We start from the raw sequence: 20,870 nt of genomic DNA, 5'->3' as shown, positions 1-20,870 counted from the left end.
ACGTTTGCCCACTGACAAAGAAATGATCAGTCTATAATTTTAATGGTAGGTTTATTTGAACAGTGAGAGACAGAATAACAACAAAAAAATCCAGAAAAACGCATGTAAAAAATGTTATAAATTGATTTGCATTTTAATGAGGGAAACAAGTATTTGACCCCTTCTCACTCAGAAAGATTTCTGGCTCCCAGGTGTCTTTTATACAGGTAACGAGCTGAGATTAGGAGCATACTCTTAAAGGGAGTGCTCCTAATCTCAGCGTGTTACCTGTATAAAAGACACCTGTCCACAGAAGCAATCAATCAATCAGATTCCAAACTCTCCACCATGGCCAAGACTAAAGAGCTCTCCAAGGATGTCAGGGACAAGATTGTAGACCTACACAAGGCTGGAATGGGCTACAAGACCATCGCCAAGCAGCTTGGTGAGAAGGTGACAACAGTTGGTGCGATTATTCGCAAATGGAAGAAACACAAAAGAACTGTCAATCTCCCTCGGCCTGGGGCTCCATGCAAGATCTCAACTCGTGGAGTTGCAATGATCATGAGAACGGTGAGGAATCAGCCCAGAACTACACGGGAGGATCTTGTCAATGATCTCAAGGCAGCTGGGACCATAGTCACCAAGAAAACAATTGGTAACACACTACGCCGTGAAGGACTGAAATCCTGCAGCGCCCGCAAGGTCCCCCTACTCAAGAATACATATACATGCCCGTCTGAAGTTTGCCAATGAACTTTGGCATCAACTCAATTCGCCGTGTTTGGAGGAGGAGGAATGCTACTTATGACCCCAAGAACAACATCCCCACCGTCAAACATGGAGGTGGAAACGCTATGCTTTGGGGGTGTTTTTCTGCTAAGGGGACAGGACAACTTCATCGCATCAAAGGGACGATGGACGGGGCCATGTATCGTCAAATCTTGGGTGAGAACCTCCTTCCCTCAGCCAGGGCATTGAAAATGGGTTGTGGATGGGTATTCCAGCATGACAATGACCCAAAACACACGGCCAAGGCAACAAAGGAGTGGCTCATGAAGAAGCACATTAAGGTCCTGGAGTGGCCTAGCCAGTCTCTAGACCTTAATCCCATAGAAAATCTGTGGAGGGAGCTGAAGGTTTGAGTTGCCAAACGTCAGCCTCGAAACCTTAATGACTTGGAGAAGATCTGCAAAGAGGAGTGGGACAAAATCCCTCCTGAGATGTGTGCAAACCTGGTGGCCAACTACAACTACGTGTAACAGTGTAGGTTCCGTCCCTCTCTTCGCCCCAACCCGGGCTCGAACCGGGGTCCCTTGCACACATCAACAACTGACACCCACCGAAGCATCGTTACCCATCGCGCCACAAGAGCCACGGCCCTTGCAACGCAAGGGGAAACCCTTCTTCAAGTCTCAGAGCGCGTGACGTCACTGACTGAAACGCTATTAGCGCGCACCACCGCTAAGTAACTAGCCATTTCACATCGGTTACATACGTCTGATCTCTGTGACTGCCAACAAGGGTTTTTTCACCAAGTACTAAGTCATGTTTTGCAGAGGGTTCAATTACTTATTTCCCTCATTAAAATGCAAATCAATTTATAAGATTTTTTTACGTGTTTTTCTGGATTTTTTTGTTGTTATTCTGTCTCTCACTGTTCAAATAAACCTACCATTAAAATTATAGACTGATGATTTTTGTCAGTGGGCAAACGTACAAAATCAGCAGGGGATCGAATACTTTTTTCCCTCACTGTACATGGAGGAGGTAGGCACTCTGACGGCATGGTGCCCGGTAAACAACCTGTCCCTTAATGTTAGCAAAACAAAGGAGCTGATTTGTGGAATTCAGAAGGAACCAGGCTGGAAAGTCCCCCATGCTCATCAACGGGATTGCCATGGAGATAGTCAATAACTTCAAATTCCTCGGCGTACACATCTCAGAGAAGCTGAAATGATCTAACCAAACGGACACTAGTGAAGAAGGCACGACAGCGACTCTTCAACCTCAGGATAATGAAGAGATTTGGCCTTTCCCAGAGGGCCCTCGTAGTGTTTTACAGGAGCACCATCTAGAGCATACTGTCGGGCTGCATCACAGCCTGGTACGGCACTGCCACGGACTGCAAGGTTCTTCAGAGGGTGCACCGTTGGGTGTACACTGCCTGCGCTACAGGACACCTACAACACCAGGTGTCGCAGGAAGACCAAGAAGATCATCAGAGACACCAGCCACCCAAGCCATGCCCTGTTCTTCCCGCTTCAATCACTCAGATGCAGGCAGTACAGGAGCATCATGGAAAAAACTAAGACTGGCCAATATTTTCTACCATCAGGCTGCTGAATACCCCCTCCACCCCAGCGACATTCATCACTGTTGCAGTTGTTAGTATGTATGTTATTACTTTTTTACAAATTCACAAATTTCTTGTTAACAAACTATAGTTTTGGCAAGTCGGTTAGGACATCTACTTTGCATGGCACAAGTCATTTTCCCAAGAATTGTTTACAGACAGATTATTTCACTTGTAATTCACTATATCAAAATTCCTGTGGGTCAGAAGTTTACATAAACTAAGTTGACTGTGCCTTAAACCTCTTGGACAATTCCAGAAAATTATGTCATGGCTTTTGAAGCTTCTGATGGGCTAATTGACATCATTTGAGTCAATTGGAGGTGTACCTGTGGATGCATTTCAAGGCCTACCTTCAAACTCAGTGCCTCTTTGCTTGACATCATGGGAAAATCAAAAGGAATCAGCCAAGACCTCAGATTTTTTTTTTTTTACCTCCACAAGTCTGGTTCATCCTTGGGAGCAATTTCCAAATGCCTGAAGGTTCCACGTTCGGGTTTGCGGTGCCACAAGAGCGGTTCTTTATAGAGTTACCGTACTATGGTGCAAAAAGTGCAAATCAATCCCAGAACAACAGCAAAGGACCTTGTGAAGATGCTGGAGGAAACAGGTACAAAAGTATCTATATCCACAGTAAAACGAGTCCCAGATCGACCTAACCTGAAAAGCTGCTCTGCAAGGAAGAAGCCACTGCCATAAAAAAGCCAGACTATGGTTTGCAAATGCACATAGGGACATAGATGGTTCTTTTTGGAGAAATGTCCTCTGGTCTGATGAAACAAAAATAGAACTGTTTGGCCATAATGACCATCGTTATGTTTGGAGGAAAAAGGTGTGGAGGCTTGCAAACCAAAGAACACCATCCCAACCGTGAAGCCCGGGGGTGGTAGCATCATGTTGTGGGGGTGCTTTGCTACAGGAGGGACTGGTGCACTTCACAAAATAGATGGCTTCATGAGGGAGGAAAATTACGTGGATATATTGAAGCAACATCTCAAGACATCAGTCAGGAAGTTAAAGCTTGGTCGCAAATGGGTCTTCCAAATGGACAATGACCCCAAGCATACTTCCAAAGTTGTGGCAAAATGGCTTCAGGACAACAAAGTCAAGGTATTGGAGTGGCCATCACAAAGCCCTGTCAAGGTACTCATTCACCAAGTCCTTTAAAAGTGACCAGCTCTTCCACACTGGTATCAGTCCCTCATAGATAACTATTAAAAATTATATTCTGACAGCCTGCCGGTAGTGAGGAATTCTTCTTCTGTTCCACTGGTAAGGGCGTCTCTAATGAACACTTCACCAGTGATCTTGTATCATTTTAGGTATAGTCCTTGGGTCAAGGGATATTGCTTCAGACGGTAGATCCTCATAACCTGTAACGAAGGAAACAAAAAAGTGAAAGTAACATGTCCTGGTTTCAAGAGAGATTGATATTTCACATAGATTTCCCAAAGTAAACATTTCCCGATTTTGCAGGAAAAAGTTGAACATTTCACCTAGATATCCCTAATTTCATGACTGCAGTGTACAACATATAAGCTTTTCAGGTTCTGATCATTGATTAGCAATCAGGGGCCAATCAGTTCTTTATTCTCCAGGCTCCGCATTGTCATCAAAATGGACAACCTTGCAGTGAGTAACATGTATCCATCGTGATTTTCCCTGGACTTTCACTGCTGACCTCGTTATGAGCAAATCTTGATAAGGTCCTAATGTCTCTGTTAAATTTTTACTTTTTTTTTTTACCATTGTAGTAACTGCCAAGCCTGCCTTCCTCATACCCCCCTCCACAATGCTTGAACCATCTGTGTAAAAGATAAACTCAGGGTTTTCCAACGGATTACTTTTAGTAAACCCATCAGAAAGCTGATCCAAAACCAACTCACAACAGTCGTGTTCAAGTAATGTGGTATCTGGAGGAACCATCAGAGTAGCTGGATTACATGGTGTGCCACGTTGTATGATGATGTTAGGAGCCTCCAGCACAGTAGACCATTTGTTCCAACGAGCAGCTGTGACCTGTGCAGCTCAATTCATTGTCAAGAGTATGAACAGCATGTCGGCAGAATGTGTCTTTTCAACTATACCCATGTCCCATAGATCTTTAATCACTAATTTAGTAACGGCCATAGCTTCCTTGCTAATGGGATATTCCATATTCCATCTTTGTCAACAATGAAAACAAAGAAATATTCTATCTCTTGCCTACACTCCTCTACTTTGAAATGGTTCTTTATATCAATGAAATATACTGCTCCAAAAAATAAAGGGAGCACTTAAACAACACATCCTAGATCTGAATGAAAGAAAATCTTACTAAATACTTTTTCCTTTACATAGTTGAATGAGCTGACAACAAAATCACACAATAATAATAAATGGAAATCCAATTTATCAACCCATGGAGGTCTGGATTTGGAGTCACACTCAAAATTAAAGTGGAAAACCACGCTACAGGCTGATCCAACTTTGATGTAATGTCCTTAAAACAAGTCAAAATTAGGCTCAGTAGTGTGTGTGGCCTCCACGTGCCTGTATGACCTCCCTACAACGCCTGGGCATGCTCCTGATGAGGTGGTCTCCTGAGGGATCTCCTCCCAGACCTGGACTAAAGCATCCGCCAACTCCTGGACAGTCTGTGGTGCAACGTGGCGTTGGTGGATGGAGAGAGACATGATGTCCCAGATGTGCTCAATTGGATTCAGGTCTGGGGAACGGGCGGGCCAGTCCATAGCATCAATGCCTTCCTCTTGCAGGAACTGCTGACACACTCCAGCCACATGATGTCTAGCATTGTCTTGCATTAGGAGGAACCCAGGGCCAACCGCACCAGCATATGGTCTCACAAGGGGTCTGAGGATCTCATCTCGGTACCTAATGGCAGTCAGGCTACCTCTGGCGAGCACATGGAGGGCTGTGCGGCACCCCAAAGAAATACCACCCCACACCATGACTGACCCACCTCCAAACTGGTCATGCTGGAGGATGTTGCAGGCAGAGAACGTTCTCCACGGCGTCTCCAGACTCTGTCACGTCTGTCACGTGCTTAGTGTGAACCTGCTTTCATCTGTGAAGGGCACAGGGCGCCAGTGGCGAATTTGCCAATCTTGTTGTTCTCTGGCAAATGCCAAACGTCCTGCACGGTGTTGGGCTGTAAGCACAACCCCCACCTGTGGACGTCGGGCCCTCATACCACCCTCATGGAGTCTGTTTCTGACCGTTTGAGCAGACACATGCACATTTGTGGCCTGCTGGAGGTCATTTTGCAGGGCTCTGGCAGTGCTTCTCCTGCTCCTCCTTGCACAAAGGCGGAGGTAGCGGTCCTGCTGCTGGGTTGTTGCCCTCCTACGGCCTCCTCCACGTCTCCTGATGTACTGGCCTGTCTCCTGGTAGCGCCTCTATGCTCTGGACACTACGCTGACAGACACAGCAAACCTTCTTGCCACAGCTCGCATTGATGTGCCATCCTGGATGAGCTGCACTACCTGAGCCACTTGTGTGGGTTGTAGACTCCGTCTCATGCTACCACTAGAGTGAAAGCACCGCCAGCATTCAAAAGTGACCAAAACATCAGCCAGAAAGCATCGGAACTGAGAAGTGGTCTGTGGTCCCCACCTGCAGAACCACTTCTTTATTGGGGGTGTCTAGCTAATTGCCTATAATTTCCACCTGTTGTCTATTCCATTTGCACAACAGCATGCAAAATTTATTGTCAATCAGTGTTGCTTCCCAAGTGGACAGTTTGATTTCACAGAAGTGTGATTGACTTGGAGTTACATTGTGTTGTTTGTGTTCCCTTTATTTTTTTGAGCAGTGTACTATTTTCGCTTTGTCATTATGGGGTATTGTGTGTAGATTGATGAGGAAAACATTTATTCAATCCATTTTAGAATAAGGCTGTAACATAAATTGTTTAAAAAGTCAAGGGGTCTGAATACTTTTCGAATGCACCACACGTTGAGGGAATTATTTTAGAAATACTTAATATGCCTTTGAAACCAGCATTTTTCTCATCTATTGGTTTTCAAATCAACGTTCTTTTTTCCCCTGCTATCAAAGGCATAATCCTAGCCTACACCCATGTGTGCTTTATTGAGCTGATAATATGAATAAATAAAACTTCAATATTTTAAGATAAAGGGTCTGATCTGTTTCATCAGCTTATTGCTTTTCTTAAATATTTTAATGTGCAGTTGTTGTATGAATTTTGGATCTGTTCTTCCAGAACTGTCCCAGAGTCTGTTTTGAACCGTAGACATACTTTTTATCGCCCGATCGATGACGCCCTTAATTTCGAGGTTGTAATTTAAATGTTGCAATTTTTTGTAGGCTACCAAGGGTAGCCAACCGTTCTCTAGGAGAGCCTTAATCCAATAGCCATGGTGTAGCCTACATTTTTGTCTGATTATGGTAAAAAAAAGATAGTAATGCAATTCATTTTGTAAAGTGGTTCCTTGCATCCTACATTGATGTAAAAAGGCTGTTACAAAACATTTTGTATATTTGGACAAGTAAAAAATCTCTCCTACTTGTCCGAAAGACTGGAATGATCATTATGGGTTAAAACTCTTGAATGTCTAAAACTATATATATTTTCAAATAACTGCCCTTTTTTGACAAAGATATCAGTAAAGAAAAGTATCTGTGCGGCCCTCCGTTGATTTTCTAAATCCCAATGTGGCCCTCAAGCCAAAACGTTTGCCCACCCCTCTTATGTGTTATATAGATGTTATAAAGGCTTTATAAACACATGCATAAGGACACCTACAGTACAGTGTTACCAAAGTGTTTTGTTGTTGCATTGAATAGGCTTAATGTCCCGGGTTGAACTGCCTATTTGGTTGACCCGTCAGTTCGTTACTCACCCACAAATGCGACCCCACTCACCCTCTGACACGCTGCGAAACCACAGTTGTACTGTATTCCACAAACTTTCCCCAAATTGCAGTTTTTTGGGGAAATCCTCCAACCAGGATTTCTGAAAAACCTGGGAATTTTGGGAACATTTCTGGAATTTTGCAACCCCAAATCTGAATGCTGAACCACCAGTCATGGTGCTTCTCTGCGTCATCCCTCCTAGGTCCAATGAGCAGCTGGCGGAGGCCAACACCAAGCTGATGAGCGAGCGCCACCGCAGCAAGTCCCTGATAGCCAGCAGCATTGTCAACGGCAGCCTTGGCGGGCCTCTGGACATGGGCTCCCTGGGGTCGGTAGGGGCCTACGGGGCAACGCTGGGGCCCCTCAACAGGAGCCTGGGAGGGCCTCTCCTCAGCCCCCTGGGGGATGGGGGTCAGAGCAGCAGGGTGGAGGCTTACCTGGCTAAGGTAACGGGCTGACTGAATTCTGAATGGCAATAGCAAATATACAGGGACTGTGTTCCACATTGCTTAAAGGGATAGTTCACGTTTTTGGAGCTTTAGTATATTTTTGACTTGACTTAACTAACCTTTTTGACTTGTGAGGGGATGTTGCATTGGGTTTCCATGCATTCAAGTTGCCTTGGTTTACTTTTGACCATTTTTGTAACATATCCCATCTCCATGGTGTCATAATTGGGAGTTAGCAGTGTACTTTTTGTTGATTTTATGTAACTGGCAGTGTAGTTACATTGTAATTAACATTTTTTATAAAAGTGTCAGTCGTTAAATGAAGCTGAATGACAAAACTGTTCTAATGCTTTGCTTACATTTTTTTCCAAGTGCTGTATTTCTTCCTTTTCTCACTAGACCTATATATGACTAAATGTCCATCCTGTATCACCTCTATTCTTCTCTCGCCATCTTTCCTTCCTTCCTATTCTTTTAGAGTTTTCTTATAGTGGGACTTTGTGCCTAACCTCTCTATTTCTCAATCCTTCAGCTTCTAGCTCAAAAGTCTGTCTCTCATCTCTCCTCTCTTCAGCCAGACTCATGACCAGGTGTGTAGGTGTGTGTGTTAGCTGACTGACCTGCACATGCTGCTGCTTCACTCTCCTCTGACCCTCCTCTCTCCCCCTCACATTGGGCCTCTCCCCTCACCTTCCCATTGGCCCACGCTTGCAACACTCCACACACAACCATGGTTTCACAGCATGTGAGAGGGGGTGAATTTGTTTTCGCTTGGCCAGTGCCCCAGGTGGGTGGACATTTCTCTTTATGAGAAATAGAATGGTCAAAAATCTGTAAACTCCACCCACCCGGTGCCCCAGACAAGCGAAAGTGTATGCACCCAGTGCTAGTTCAGTTAGCTTTAGGGCTACCCATTGTAGCTGCATCAGGGTCCTATCAAGTAATACAGGTCACGTTCAGTTTGGCAAAAGTTACACATAGAAATGGCACGTATAGACCAGGTGTAATTCCTTATTCTACATGTCAGAGAGGCATGGTTGCTCTACATCAGGGCTCTCAACCCTGTTCCTGGAGAGCTATGCTCCTGTAGGTTTTGCTCCAACCCCAGTTGCAACTAACCTGATTCAGCTTATTTATTAGAATCAGGAGCTAAAACCTACAGGATGGTAGCTCTCAAGGAACAGGGTTGGAGACTCTGCTTTACATTATAGGCCTACAATTTAAATCTGAACCTCCCGCAGCGTTGTGTCCCACTGAACGCAGGCCAGTTGTCACAGATGTCAAAACTATGATTTTGCATTTTAGAGAGGAATTGAGAGAAACACAATTTGTCGAAACACTTGTGAATTCCTTGGAGCCCGTTTTGCTGTGACAACTGTCTGTCATAGGAGATTTTCTGTCTGTCAGGAGTTTCAGGAACAATTGACTAGATTTAAATGAAATACAATGTGTTCTGTATCTGTTAAATAAAACTGCAGCAAAAGCAGCTACTGTATTGTCTTGTTGAGGTGTTGTGCTTGTTGAAATGATCAAACGAGAGGCTCCTCAGAGATTTTTATAAAAATAGTGAAACATTAGTTTCAATTTTATATAAAACTATACTAAATATATTCATGTCACCAAATAATTGATTAAAACACACTGTTGTGTAATTAAGGTCTACAGTAGCCTCAACAGCACTCTGTAGGTTAGCACCATGGTGTAGCTGGAGGACACCAAGCTTCCGTCCTCTGTGTAAAAAAAACTTCAATACAAAACCTATGAGGTTCATGGTTCTAACCCCCTTCCATAGACTTACACAGTAATTATGACAACTTCAGGTTGGCAGACATCCTCCAATCAGAGCTCTTGCAGCATGAACTGACATGTTGTCCACCCAATCAAAGGATCGGAGAATGAATCTAGTACTGAAAGCATAAACTACAGCTAGTTAGCACAGCAGTGTATAAAATGTGAGCGAAAAACAATGGTTTAACACTTTTGAACAAATACATTTCTTTAAAGTTGTAGAAGCAAGAGAGTGAGAGAGCTAGCTATATTTAGTAAAAAGAGAATCTCACTTAGCTAGCAAATGCAGCTAGCTAGTTTAGCTTACTCAAACACCTGCATCAAATAGAGAGGGACGCTATGTTAGCTAGGTGGCTATGGCTATCCAACACTGGAACTCTTACAAGGTAAGGTTTTGGTTGTATTAATTTCTTGCCACCGGGGCCCGCCGGTGTAACTGCTAAACTGCAGTACACTGTACCAAGCTTATATGGTTTGGCTTGGAAAGTACTTTTTTCCTGGTCACAGCTGATGGGTTGTGTACTGAAGTCCAAAAGCGAATGGAAAAGGTGAAAGGAGGAGAGTGCGTAGATGCGAGAAGGAATTATACAACAGCAAAATGATCATGCTCTTTGTATGTGGCTGCTATGAAAACTGTTTGTGTGTAATCAGGGGTGTATTAATTTCTTCGATTCTGTTGAAAATCCTTTCTTAAACTGAAAATATCAGTATCATGTTCATAGCCTAAACCTATCGATGTTACATCGAGCTTGGTGAATGAAATATGAATGACAGTCATCCAATATGTTGCAATAGAAATAAGGCCATGCTCATAAAAACAATTATCGTCTTCCCTCATCTTAAAAGTCACTGACATCCCAGTAATAGAATCGAACAGTGAACACTGTTCAGTTGGTGTAATTCAACCACTATAGAAACACCATTCGGTTTCCATATAGGCTGAAGCAGAGCTTTGCTTGCATGCTCTGTTTTTGCAAAAATTGCAGTGCTTTTTCTCATGCAGTTCTGTATGCCTTTTTTCATCAAGCACAATTTACCAACATTAGCTTATGTTAAGTGGATTTAACACCAACAAGTAAAGCGGGCAATTTCCCTCTTTTTATGGAAAGTGGTCCTCTACTTTTCAGATGATACAAGTTCTTTTTGTTTAATAAGGATATCCATTATATAAAAAAATATATATAATGTTTAAATTGTTTCTTGTTTAAAAGCCCACAGCAGTGATAAAGATTTTGGTTATACCACCATTTCTCAGAATATGCTTGCTCTTCTTTTCTAGATGCAGAATGAATTGGAGAGAAACATATCAAAGGAGTTGGACCATGGTAAGTGTTTATGCAGGGACTTAATTATGTCCATAACATATGACACATTAGATAATTTTATCATTTTAATAACACAAAATAACAGGATTGTATTTTCAGATCTGGAAATTATGTATTTGTTTTTAAATTCTAATACTAGAAGAACAAGTCCAGATTATTGCAAAAAATATATATTTTACACACTAGCTAAGAAATTAAAGGTCCCGAACAGTCATTCTGATTCCCATGTAAAATAGCCTTTTGAGTGACTAAAATATCACCTATAAATATCAAGTACATTCTCTCATGGCTAAATGCCAGGAAGTTTAAAAAGACAGGCTTAGTGGGCGGGGAGGCAATTTGGTGATACACTAAGCAACTCAAACAGCATGATATTGCATCAATAGCTAGGTTTCCATCCAATTGGCAACAGATTTTCATGCAAATGTTTGAAAATCCACATTAAAAGAAAATGTGCCTACGCTGGACAACAGCTCGCAGATACGGTGTGTGTAGGATCTGTGGGTAGGCTGTGGATTGTGGATAAAGAGCGAGAATGTTTTTATTTGTCAAAATGGCAGTAAAGCATTGATCATATGTCACCAGAATAAGACCCTTAACATTTATTGGAAATGAGCATCAAGCTCCGTTTGGTGCCACTTTCACCACCCTGTGAAGTTCATCATATTTTATTTCATCTGTAGCCTAATTTAAACAGCATGGATTCCCAAGTCGTAGTGGAAGGACCACACACAGCATGTCATCACGTGACTCCAAATTTACTTTGATATGATGGTTATTATGTCAATGTTTGCACATAAAGGTGTTTCCACCGCCATTTCTTGCATTATACATTTTACCGATACAAAGATCCCACCATGTCGAATGAACAAATTATCTGTCTGCGTTTTTAAAATTGTACCGAAACTTCCTGTTTCCATCGACGCTGTCGTGCAGTTGTGTTGACATGACAACCGCGTCTTAATTTTTAACAACCCTTCCCCCCCTTTTGTTCTATGCTGGCTGAAAATCAAATCAAATGTATTTATATAGCCCTTCTTACATCAGCTGATATCTCAAAGTGCTGTACAGAAACCCAGCCTTCATGAATACCTACCAAGCCAGTAACTAGCTAACACCCGACACAGATGAAAGGGGAAACATACAGTACCAGTTAAAAGTTGGGACACACCTACTCATTCCAGGGTCATTCCATTATCCTACATTGTAGAATAATAGTGAAGACATCAAAACTATCAAAGAACACACATGGAATCATGTAGTAACCAAAAAAGTGTATTGTAAATATATTTTATAATTGAGATTCTTCAAAGTAGCCATCCTTTGCCTTGATGACAGCTTTGCACACTCTTGGCATTCTCTCAACCAGCTTCATCTGGAATGCTTTTCCAACAGTCTTGAAGGAGTTCCCACATATACTGAGCACTTGTTGGCTGCTTTTCCTTCACTCTGCGGTCCCACTCATCCCAAATAATCTCAATTGGGTTGAGGTCTGGTGATAGTGGAGGCCAGGTCATCTGATGAAGCACTCCATCACTCTCCTTCTTGGTCAAATAGCCCTTACACAGCCTGGAGGTGTGTTGTGTCATTGTCCTGTTGAAAAACGAATGATTGTCCCACTAAGCGCAAACCAGATGGGATGGCGTATCACTGCAGAATGCTGTGGTAGCCATGCTAGTTAAGTGTGCCTTGAATTCTTAATGAATCCCTGACCGTGTCCCAGCAAAGCACCCCCACACCATCACAACTCCTCCTCCATGCTTCACGGTGGGAACCACACATGCAGAGATCATCTGTTCACCTACTCTGCGTCTCACAAAGGCACGGCGGTTGCAACCAAAAATCTAAAATTTGGACTCATCAGACCAAAGGACAGATTTCCACCAGTCTTACGTCCATTGCTCGTATTTCTTGGCCGAAACACGTCTCTTCTTCTTATTGGTGTCCTTCCGAATTGACTGACCTTTATGTCTTAAAGTAATGATGGATTGTCGTTCTCTTTGCTTCGTTGAGCTGTTCTTGCCATAATATGGACTTGGTCTTTTACCAAATAGGGCTATCTTCTGTGTACCACCCCTACCTTGTCATAACACATCTGATTGGCTCAAACACATTAAGAAGGAAAGAAATTCCACAAAAATAACTTTTAGCAATTAAAATGCATTCCACATTTTTTTATTTTATATATATTTCATCTTTATTTAACCAGGTAGGTCAGTAGAGACCAATTCTCATTTACAATTGCGACCTGGCCAAGATAAAGCAAGGCAGTGCAACAAAAACAACAACACAGAGTTACACATAAACAAACGTACAATCAATAACACAATAGAACAATCTTTGTACAGTGTGTGCAAATGTAGAAAAGTAGGGAGGTAAGGCAGTAAATAGGCCATAGAGGCAAATTAATTACAATTTAGCATTAACACTGGAGTGATAGATGTGCAGATGATTCATGTGCAAGTAGAGATACTGGGGTGGAAAAGAGCAAGAGGGTAAGTAATCATATGGGGATGAGTTAGTTGGGTGTGCTATTTACAGATTGGCTGTGTACAGGTGCAGTGATCGGTAAGCTGCTTTGACAGCTGATGCTTAAAGTTAGAGAGGGAGATATGAGTCTCCAGCTTCAGTGATTTTTGCAGTTCGTTCCAGTCATTGGCAGCAGAGAACTGGAAGGAAAGGCGGCCAAATGGAGTGTTGGCTTTGGGGATGATCCCTGCTGGAGTGCGTGCAACGGGTGGGTTTTGCTATGGTGAGCTGAGATAAGGCGGGGCTTTACCTAGCAAAGACTTATAGGTGACCAGGAGCCAGTGGGTTTGGCGACTAATATGTACTGAGGGCCAGCCAACGAGAGCATACAGGTCGCAGTAGTGGGTAGTATATGAGGCTTTAGTGACAAAACGGATGGCACTGTGATAGACTACATCCAGTTTGCTGGTAATCTATAAGTCCTCAGAGCAGTGGGCAGCTGGGAGGAGGTGCTTTTATTCTCCATGGACTTTAGTGTCCCAAAACATTTTGGAATTAGTGCTACAGGATACAAATTTCTGTTTGAAAATGCTAGCCTTAGCTTTCCTAACTGACTGAGTATATTGGTTCCTGACTTCCCTGAAAAGTTGCATATCGCGGGGGCTATTCGATGCTAATGCAAAACGCCACAGGATGTTTTTGTGCTGGTCAAGGGCGGTTCTACATTTTTTGAATGGGGCATGCTTATTTAAGATGGTGAGGAAAGCACTTTTGGAGAGCAACCAGGCATCTTCTACTGACGGGATAAGGTCCAATATCCTCCCAGGATACCCAGTCCAGTTGATTGGAAAGGCCTGTTCGCTGAAGTGTTTTAGGGAGCGTTTGACAGTGATGAGGGATGGTCGTTTGACCACAGACCCATTACGCACACAGGCAGTGATTGCTGAGATCCTGGTTGAAGACAGCAGAGGTGTATTTAGAGGGCAGGTTGGTCAGGATGATATCTAAGAGGGTGCCAATGTTTACGGATTTAGGGTTGTACCTGGTAGGATCCTTGATAGTTTGTGAGAGATTGAGGGCATCTAGCTTAGATTGTAGGACGGCGGGGGTGTTAAGCATGTCCCAGTTTAGGTCACCTAACAGGACGAACTCTGAAGATGGATGGGGGGGCGATCAATTCACATATGGTGTCCAGGGCACAGCTGGGGGCTGAAGGGGTCTTTAACAAGCGCCAATTTTTAAAAGTAGAAGCTCTAATTGTTTGTGCACAGTCCTGGATAATATGACAGAACTCTGCAGGCTATCGCTGCAGTAGATTGCAACTCCGCCCCCTTTGGCAATTCTATCTTGACGGAAAATGTTATAGTTAGGGATGGAAATGTCAGGATTTTTGGTGGCCTTCCTAAGCCAGGATTCAGACACGGCTCGGACATCTGGGTTGGCTGAGTGTGCTAAAACAGTGAATAAAACAAACTTAGGGAGGAGGCTTCTAATGTTAACATGCGTGAAACCAAGGCTTTTACAGTTACAGAAGTCAACAAATGAGAGCGCCTGGGGAATGGGAGTGATGCTAGGGGCTGCAGGGCCTGGGTTAACCTCTACATCACCAGAGGAACAGAGGAGAAGTAGGATAAGGGTACGGCTAAAGGCTATAAGAACTGGTCATCTAGTGCGTTCGGAACAGAGAGTAAAAGGAGCAGGTTTCTGGGCGCGGAAGAATAGATTCAAGGCATAATGTAGAGACAAGGATATGGTAGGATGTGAGTACAGTGGAGGTAAGCCTAGGCATTGAGTGACGATGAGAGCCAGGTGAGATCACTGCATGTGTGGGGGGTGGAACAAAAGGGCTAGCTAAGGAATATTAAGGCTTTACAGGGAAATCAGACAATTATCACTAACCAAAACAGCAGTAGACAAGGCATATTGACATTAGGGAGAGGCATGTGTAGCCGAGTGATCATAGGGTCCAGTGAGTAGCTAGGCGAACTGGAGACACGCCGATTCAGACAGCTAGCAGGCCGGGGCTAGCAGATTGGCCTGCGGGGTATGTTGCAACGGAAGAGCCTGTAGAAACCCCCTCGGACGGTTACGTCGGCAGACCAGTCATGATGGATCGGTGGGGCTCCGTGTCGGCAGTAAAGGGGTCCAGGCCAATTGGCAAGAGAGGTATTGTAGCCCAGGAAAATTGTCCGATGGAATCTCTTCGGCTAGCCGGGAGATGGGCCTAGCTTGAGGCTAGCTCCAGGCTAACTGGTGCTTACTTCAGGACATAGGCGTTAGCCAGGAGTAGCCACTTGGATAGCAGCTAGATAGCTGCAATGACCCAGTGTTAAGGTTCAGAGCTTGCAGTATGAATCCGGAGATGTGATAGAGAAAAGCAGTCCGATATGCTCTGGGTTGATATCGCGCTTTGCAGACTGGCAGGAATTGACCGGGCTGAGGCTGGCTGATGTCCGAATTAACGGTGATGACCGCTAGCAGTGGCTAACTGACTTCTAGCTAGTAGCTGGCTAGCTGCTGATGGGGGTTCCGGTTCTAAAGTATAGAAAATAGCAGATCCGTACCAAATTGGGTGATGCGGGTTGCCGGAGAGTATGTTCAGTCCGTAGATGGAAATTGAGATTAAAAATATATGCAAAATATTTAGGAAGAAAACGATATACAGTGAGGGAAAAAAAGTATTTGATCCCCTGCTGATTTTGTACGTTTGCCCACTGACAAAGAAATGATCAGTCTATAATTTTAATGGTAGGTTTATTTGAGCAGTGAGAGACAGAATAACAACAAAAAAATCCAGAAAAACACATGTCAAAAATGTTATTAGTTGATTTGCATTTTAATGAGGGAAACAAATATTTGACCCCTCTGCAAAACATGACTTAGTACTTGGTGGCAAAACCCTTGTTGGCAGTCACAGAGGTCAGACGTAGTTGTAGTTGTAGTTGGCCACCAGGTTTGCACACATCTCAGGAGGGATTTTGTCCCACTCCTCTTTGCAGATTTTCTCCAAGTCATTAAGGTTTCGAGGCTGACGTTTGGCAACTCGAACCTTAAGCTCCCTCCACAGATTTTCTATGGGATTAAGGTCTAGAGACTGGCTAGGCCACTCCAGGACCTTTAATGTGCTTCTTCTTGAGCCACTCCTTTGTTGCCTTGGCCGTGTGTTTTGGGTCATTGTCATGCTGGAATACCCATCCACGACCCATTTTCAATGCCCTGGCTGAGGGAAGGAGGTTCTCACCCAAGATTTGACGATACATGGCCCCGTCCATCGTCCCTTTGATGCGGTGAAGTTGTCCTGTCCCCTTAGCAGAAAAACACCCCCAGAGCATAATGTTTCCACCTCCATGTTTGACGGTGGGGATGGTGTTCTTGGGGTCATAGGCAGCATTCCTCCTCCTCCAAACACGGCAAGTTGAGTTGTTGCCAAAAAGCTCCATTTTGGTCTCATCAGACCACAACACTCACCCAGTTGTCCTCTGAATCATTCAGATGTTCATTGGCAAACTTCAGACAGGCATGTATATGTGCTTTCTTGAGCAGGGGGACCTTGCGGGCGCTGCAGGATTTCAGTCCTTCACGGCGTAGTGTGTTACCAATTGTTTTCTTGGTGACTATGGTCCCAGCTGCCTTGAGATCATTGACATGATCCTCCCGTGTAGTTCTGGGCTGATTCCTCACCGTTCTCATGATCATTGCAACTCCACGAGGTGAGATCTTGCATGGAGCCCCAGGCCAAGGGAGATTGACAGTTCTTTTGTGTTTCCTCCATTTGCGAATAATCGCACCAACTGTTGTCACCTTCTCACCAAGCTCCTTGGCGATGGTCTTGTAGCCCATTCCAGCCTTGTGTAGGTCTACAATCTTGTCCCTGACATCCTTGGAGAGCTCTGGCCATGGGGAAGAGTTTGGAATCTGATTGATTGATTGCTTCTGTGGACAGGTGTCTTTTATACAGGTAACAAGCTGAGATGAGGAGCACTCCTTTTAAGAGTGTGCTCCTAATCTCAGTTCGTTACCTGTATAAAAGACACCTGGGAGCCAGAAATCTTTCTGATTGAGAGGGGGTCAAATACTTATTTCCCTCATTAAAATGCAAGTCAATTTATAACATTTTTGACATGCGTTTGTCTGGATTTGTTTGTTATTCTTTCTCTCACTGTTCAAATAAACCTACCATTAAAATTATAGACAGATCATTTCTTTGTCAGTGGGCAAACGTACATAATCAGCAAGGGATCAAATACTTTTTTCCCTCACTGTATACACGGAACGGGACAAGACGACAATAACCGACGTCCGACTCCTACGCCATCTTGGAACACTAGATGACTATCTCATGAAGCTGGTTGAGAGAATGCCAAGAGTGTGCAAAGATGTCATCAAGGCAAAGGGTGGCAACTTCGAAGAATCTCAAATATAGAATATATTTTGATTTGTTTAACACTTTTTTTGGTTTCTACATGACTCCGTACGTGTTATTTCATTGTTTTGATGTCTTCATTATTATTCTACAATGTAGAAAATTGTAAAATAAAGAAAAACCCTTGATGAGAAGGTGTGTCCAAATTTTGAACAGTACTGTTTAAGTACCTTTGCCATAGATTAATATTGAACTTTTAATTATATTTGCTGACTCCCTACAGTAACATTTTGGCACCAGTAGAGTAGCTACAGCTAAAGTCGGAAGTTTACATACACCTTAGCCAAATACATTTAAACTCAGTTTTTCACAATTCCTGACATTTAATCCTACTACAAATTCCCTGTTTTAGGTCAGTTAGGATCACCACTTTATTTTAAGAATGTGATATAGTGGAAAATTATTTATTTCAGCTAATATTTCTTTCTTCACATTCCCAGTGGGTCAGAAGTTTACATACAGTCAATTAGTATTTGGTAGCATTGCCTTTAAATTGTTTAACTTGGGTCAAACGTTGCGGGTAGCCTTCCACAAGCTTCCCACAATAAGTTGGGTGAATTTTTGCCCATTCCTCCTGACAGAGCTGGTGTAACTGAGTCAGGTTTGTAGGCCTTCTTGCTCGTACACGCTTTTTCAGTTCTGACCACACATTTTCAAAAGGATTTTAGGTCAGGGCTTGACTTTGTTGTCCTTAAGCCGTTTTGCCACAACTTTGGAAGTATGCTTGGGGTCATTGTCCATTTGGAAGAGCCATTTGCGACCAAGCTTTAAGTTCCTGACGGATGTCTTGAGATGTTGCTTCAATATATCTACATCATTTTTCTCCCTCATGATGTCATCTATTTTGTGAAGTGCACCAGTCCCTCCTGCAGCAAAGCACCCCCACAACATGATGCTTCCACCCCCGTGCTTCACGGTTGGGATGGTGTTCTTTGGCTTGCAAGCCTCCCCCTTTTTCCTCCAAACATAACGATGGTCATTATGGCCAAACAGTTCTACTTTTGTTTCATCAGACCATAGGACATTTCCCCAAAAAGTACTACCTTTGTCCACATGTGCAGTTGCAAACCGTAGTCTGGCTTTTTTATATCAGTTTTGGAGCAGTGGCTTCTTCCTTGCTGAGCGGCCTTCACAACGTCCTTTGCTGTTGTTCTGGGATTGATTTGCACTTTTCGCACCAAAGTACGTTCATCTCTAGGAGACAGAACGCGTCTCCTTCCTGAGCGGTATGACGGCTGCGTGGTCCCATGGTGTTTATACTTGCGTACTATTGTTTGTACAGATGAACGTGTTACCTTCGGGCATTTGGAAATTGCTCCCAAGGATGAACCAGACTTGTGGAGGTCTATATTTTTTTTCTGAGGTCTTGGCTGATTTTTTTTTGATTTTCCCATGATGTCAAGCAGAGGCACTGAGTTTGAAGGTAAGCTTTGAAATCCATCCACAGGTACACCTCCAATTGACTCAAATTATGTCAATTAGCCTATCAGAAGCTTCTACAGCCATGACATCTGGGATTTTCCAAGCTGTTTAAAGGCACAGTCAACTTAGTGTATGTAAACTTCTGACCCACTGGAATTGTTATACAGTGAATTTTATGTGAAATAATCTGTAAACTGTTGTTTGAAAAATGACTTGTCATGCACAAGGTAGATGTCCTAACCGACTTGCCAAAACTGTAGTTTGTTACCAAGAAATTTGTGAAGTGGTTGAAAAACGAGTTGTAATGACTCCAACCTAAGTGTATGTAAACTTCCGACTTCAACTGTATCTAGCTTTATAAACCACGCCCCTCTGAAAACACACCTTCGATGTTGGTTACAAGGCAATCCTTATTTAAATTGGGTAATAGAACATGATGTTACCGTTGGTGTATTAAAACGAGCATGAGGGTGATGCCACTCTATCCCCTTTATAATCCCGACTCCTGAATCCAAGTGTTTGACATGGGGGAGGGGACCAGTATCTTTATGATCAAACTTTATAAATGTAGAAGCAACAGTAATTTTTCATACTTTGATCTGGTTTCATCCAAATATCATCCAATTCCATGAAAAACATGATTTTGACTGTTCATAACCTTTAAGCATTTCTTTCTCTCCCCGTCTCTCTCTCTCCCCTCACTGTCTTCTCTCTCTACAGCGACAGTAGAGCTTGAGGGCTCTGCCCGGATGTCTCCGGTGGGCTCTGCCTCGGGCTCCCCTACTAGCCTGGGTTGGGGTCTCAGTGTGGTGGAGGACCCGGTCAGCAGGGCCACACAGCAGTACCTGGAGGTGCTCAAGAAAAACTATATGATTTGACCAACCCATAGCAGGGCCAGGCATCACTGGGCTACCCAAAGGGAGCCACAACTGTCCACTACCATGACCTGGGTGGTGTTTATTAGGGCACGCGGTGGGAAATGTTTTGCAATGGAAGGCAAAAATGACATTTTGAAGTCCAGGTATTCCTTCCGTTTCAGTCTGTTTTCTCCCGTTTGGTGCTCTAATGAACATCACCCAGGGCCTCATCAATGCATGCTTACATAAAAAGAACATGCACATTGAGAAAAACACTAAAGGCCAAAGCCACTCCACTGACACATTCCCCCCCAAAAAAATGTTTAGTCTTTATTCTACGTCTTTTAAGAAAGGAAACAGATGTGATGCACATTGCACTTACAGTGCATTCGAAAAGTATTCAGACCCCTTGACTTTTTCCACATTTTGTTACGTTACAGGCTTATTCTATAATGGATTACATAGATTTTTTTCCCTTCATCAATCTACACACAATACCCCATCATGACAAAGCAACAACAGATTTTCAGAAATGTTTGCGTATGTATTTAAAATGTAAAACTGAAATACCACATTTACAGTATTCAGACCCTTTAGTCAGTACTTTGTTGAAGCACCTTTGGCAGCAATTATGGCCTCGTCTTGTTTGGTATGACGCCAGAAGCTTGGCATACCTGTATTTGGGGAGTTTCTTCCATTCTTCTCTGCAGATCCTCTCAAGCTCTGTCAGGTTGGATGGGGAGTGTCACTGCACAGCTATTTTCAGGTCTCTCCAGAGATGTTAGATAGGGTTCAAGTCCGGGCTCTGGCTGGGCCACTCAAGGATATATCTAGTGAATTGTCCCGAAGCCAGTCCTGCGTTGTCTTGTCTGTGTGCTTAGGGTCGTTGTACTGTTGGAAGGTGAACCTTTTCCCCAGTCTAAG

The 20,870-nt window shown here is 43.4% G+C and overlaps 1 protein-coding gene across 1 annotated transcript in view; it reads left to right on the top strand.

The window, feature by feature from the left end:
• ankrd26 (ankyrin repeat domain containing 26) overlaps nucleotides 1-20,289 on the top strand; it is a 130,446-nt gene extending 110,157 nt beyond the window's left edge. Inside the window, exons 43-45 of the mRNA XM_029758474.1 lie at nucleotides 7,416-7,659; nucleotides 10,730-10,775; nucleotides 19,810-20,289. Of these exons, the coding sequence (XP_029614334.1) occupies nucleotides 7,416-7,659; nucleotides 10,730-10,775; nucleotides 19,810-19,967 (448 nt within the window). The 3' untranslated portion in view covers nucleotides 19,968-20,289. The remainder of the gene's footprint in view (nucleotides 1-7,415; nucleotides 7,660-10,729; nucleotides 10,776-19,809) is intronic.
• Nucleotides 20,290-20,870: the final 581 nt, after the last annotated feature.

Source organism: Salmo trutta, chromosome 7 (assembly GCF_901001165.1).
Source record: "Salmo trutta chromosome 7, fSalTru1.1, whole genome shotgun sequence".
Classification (NCBI taxonomy): domain Eukaryota; kingdom Metazoa; phylum Chordata; class Actinopteri; order Salmoniformes; family Salmonidae; genus Salmo; species Salmo trutta.
This window is presented reverse-complemented; position numbering and strand designations above follow the sequence as displayed.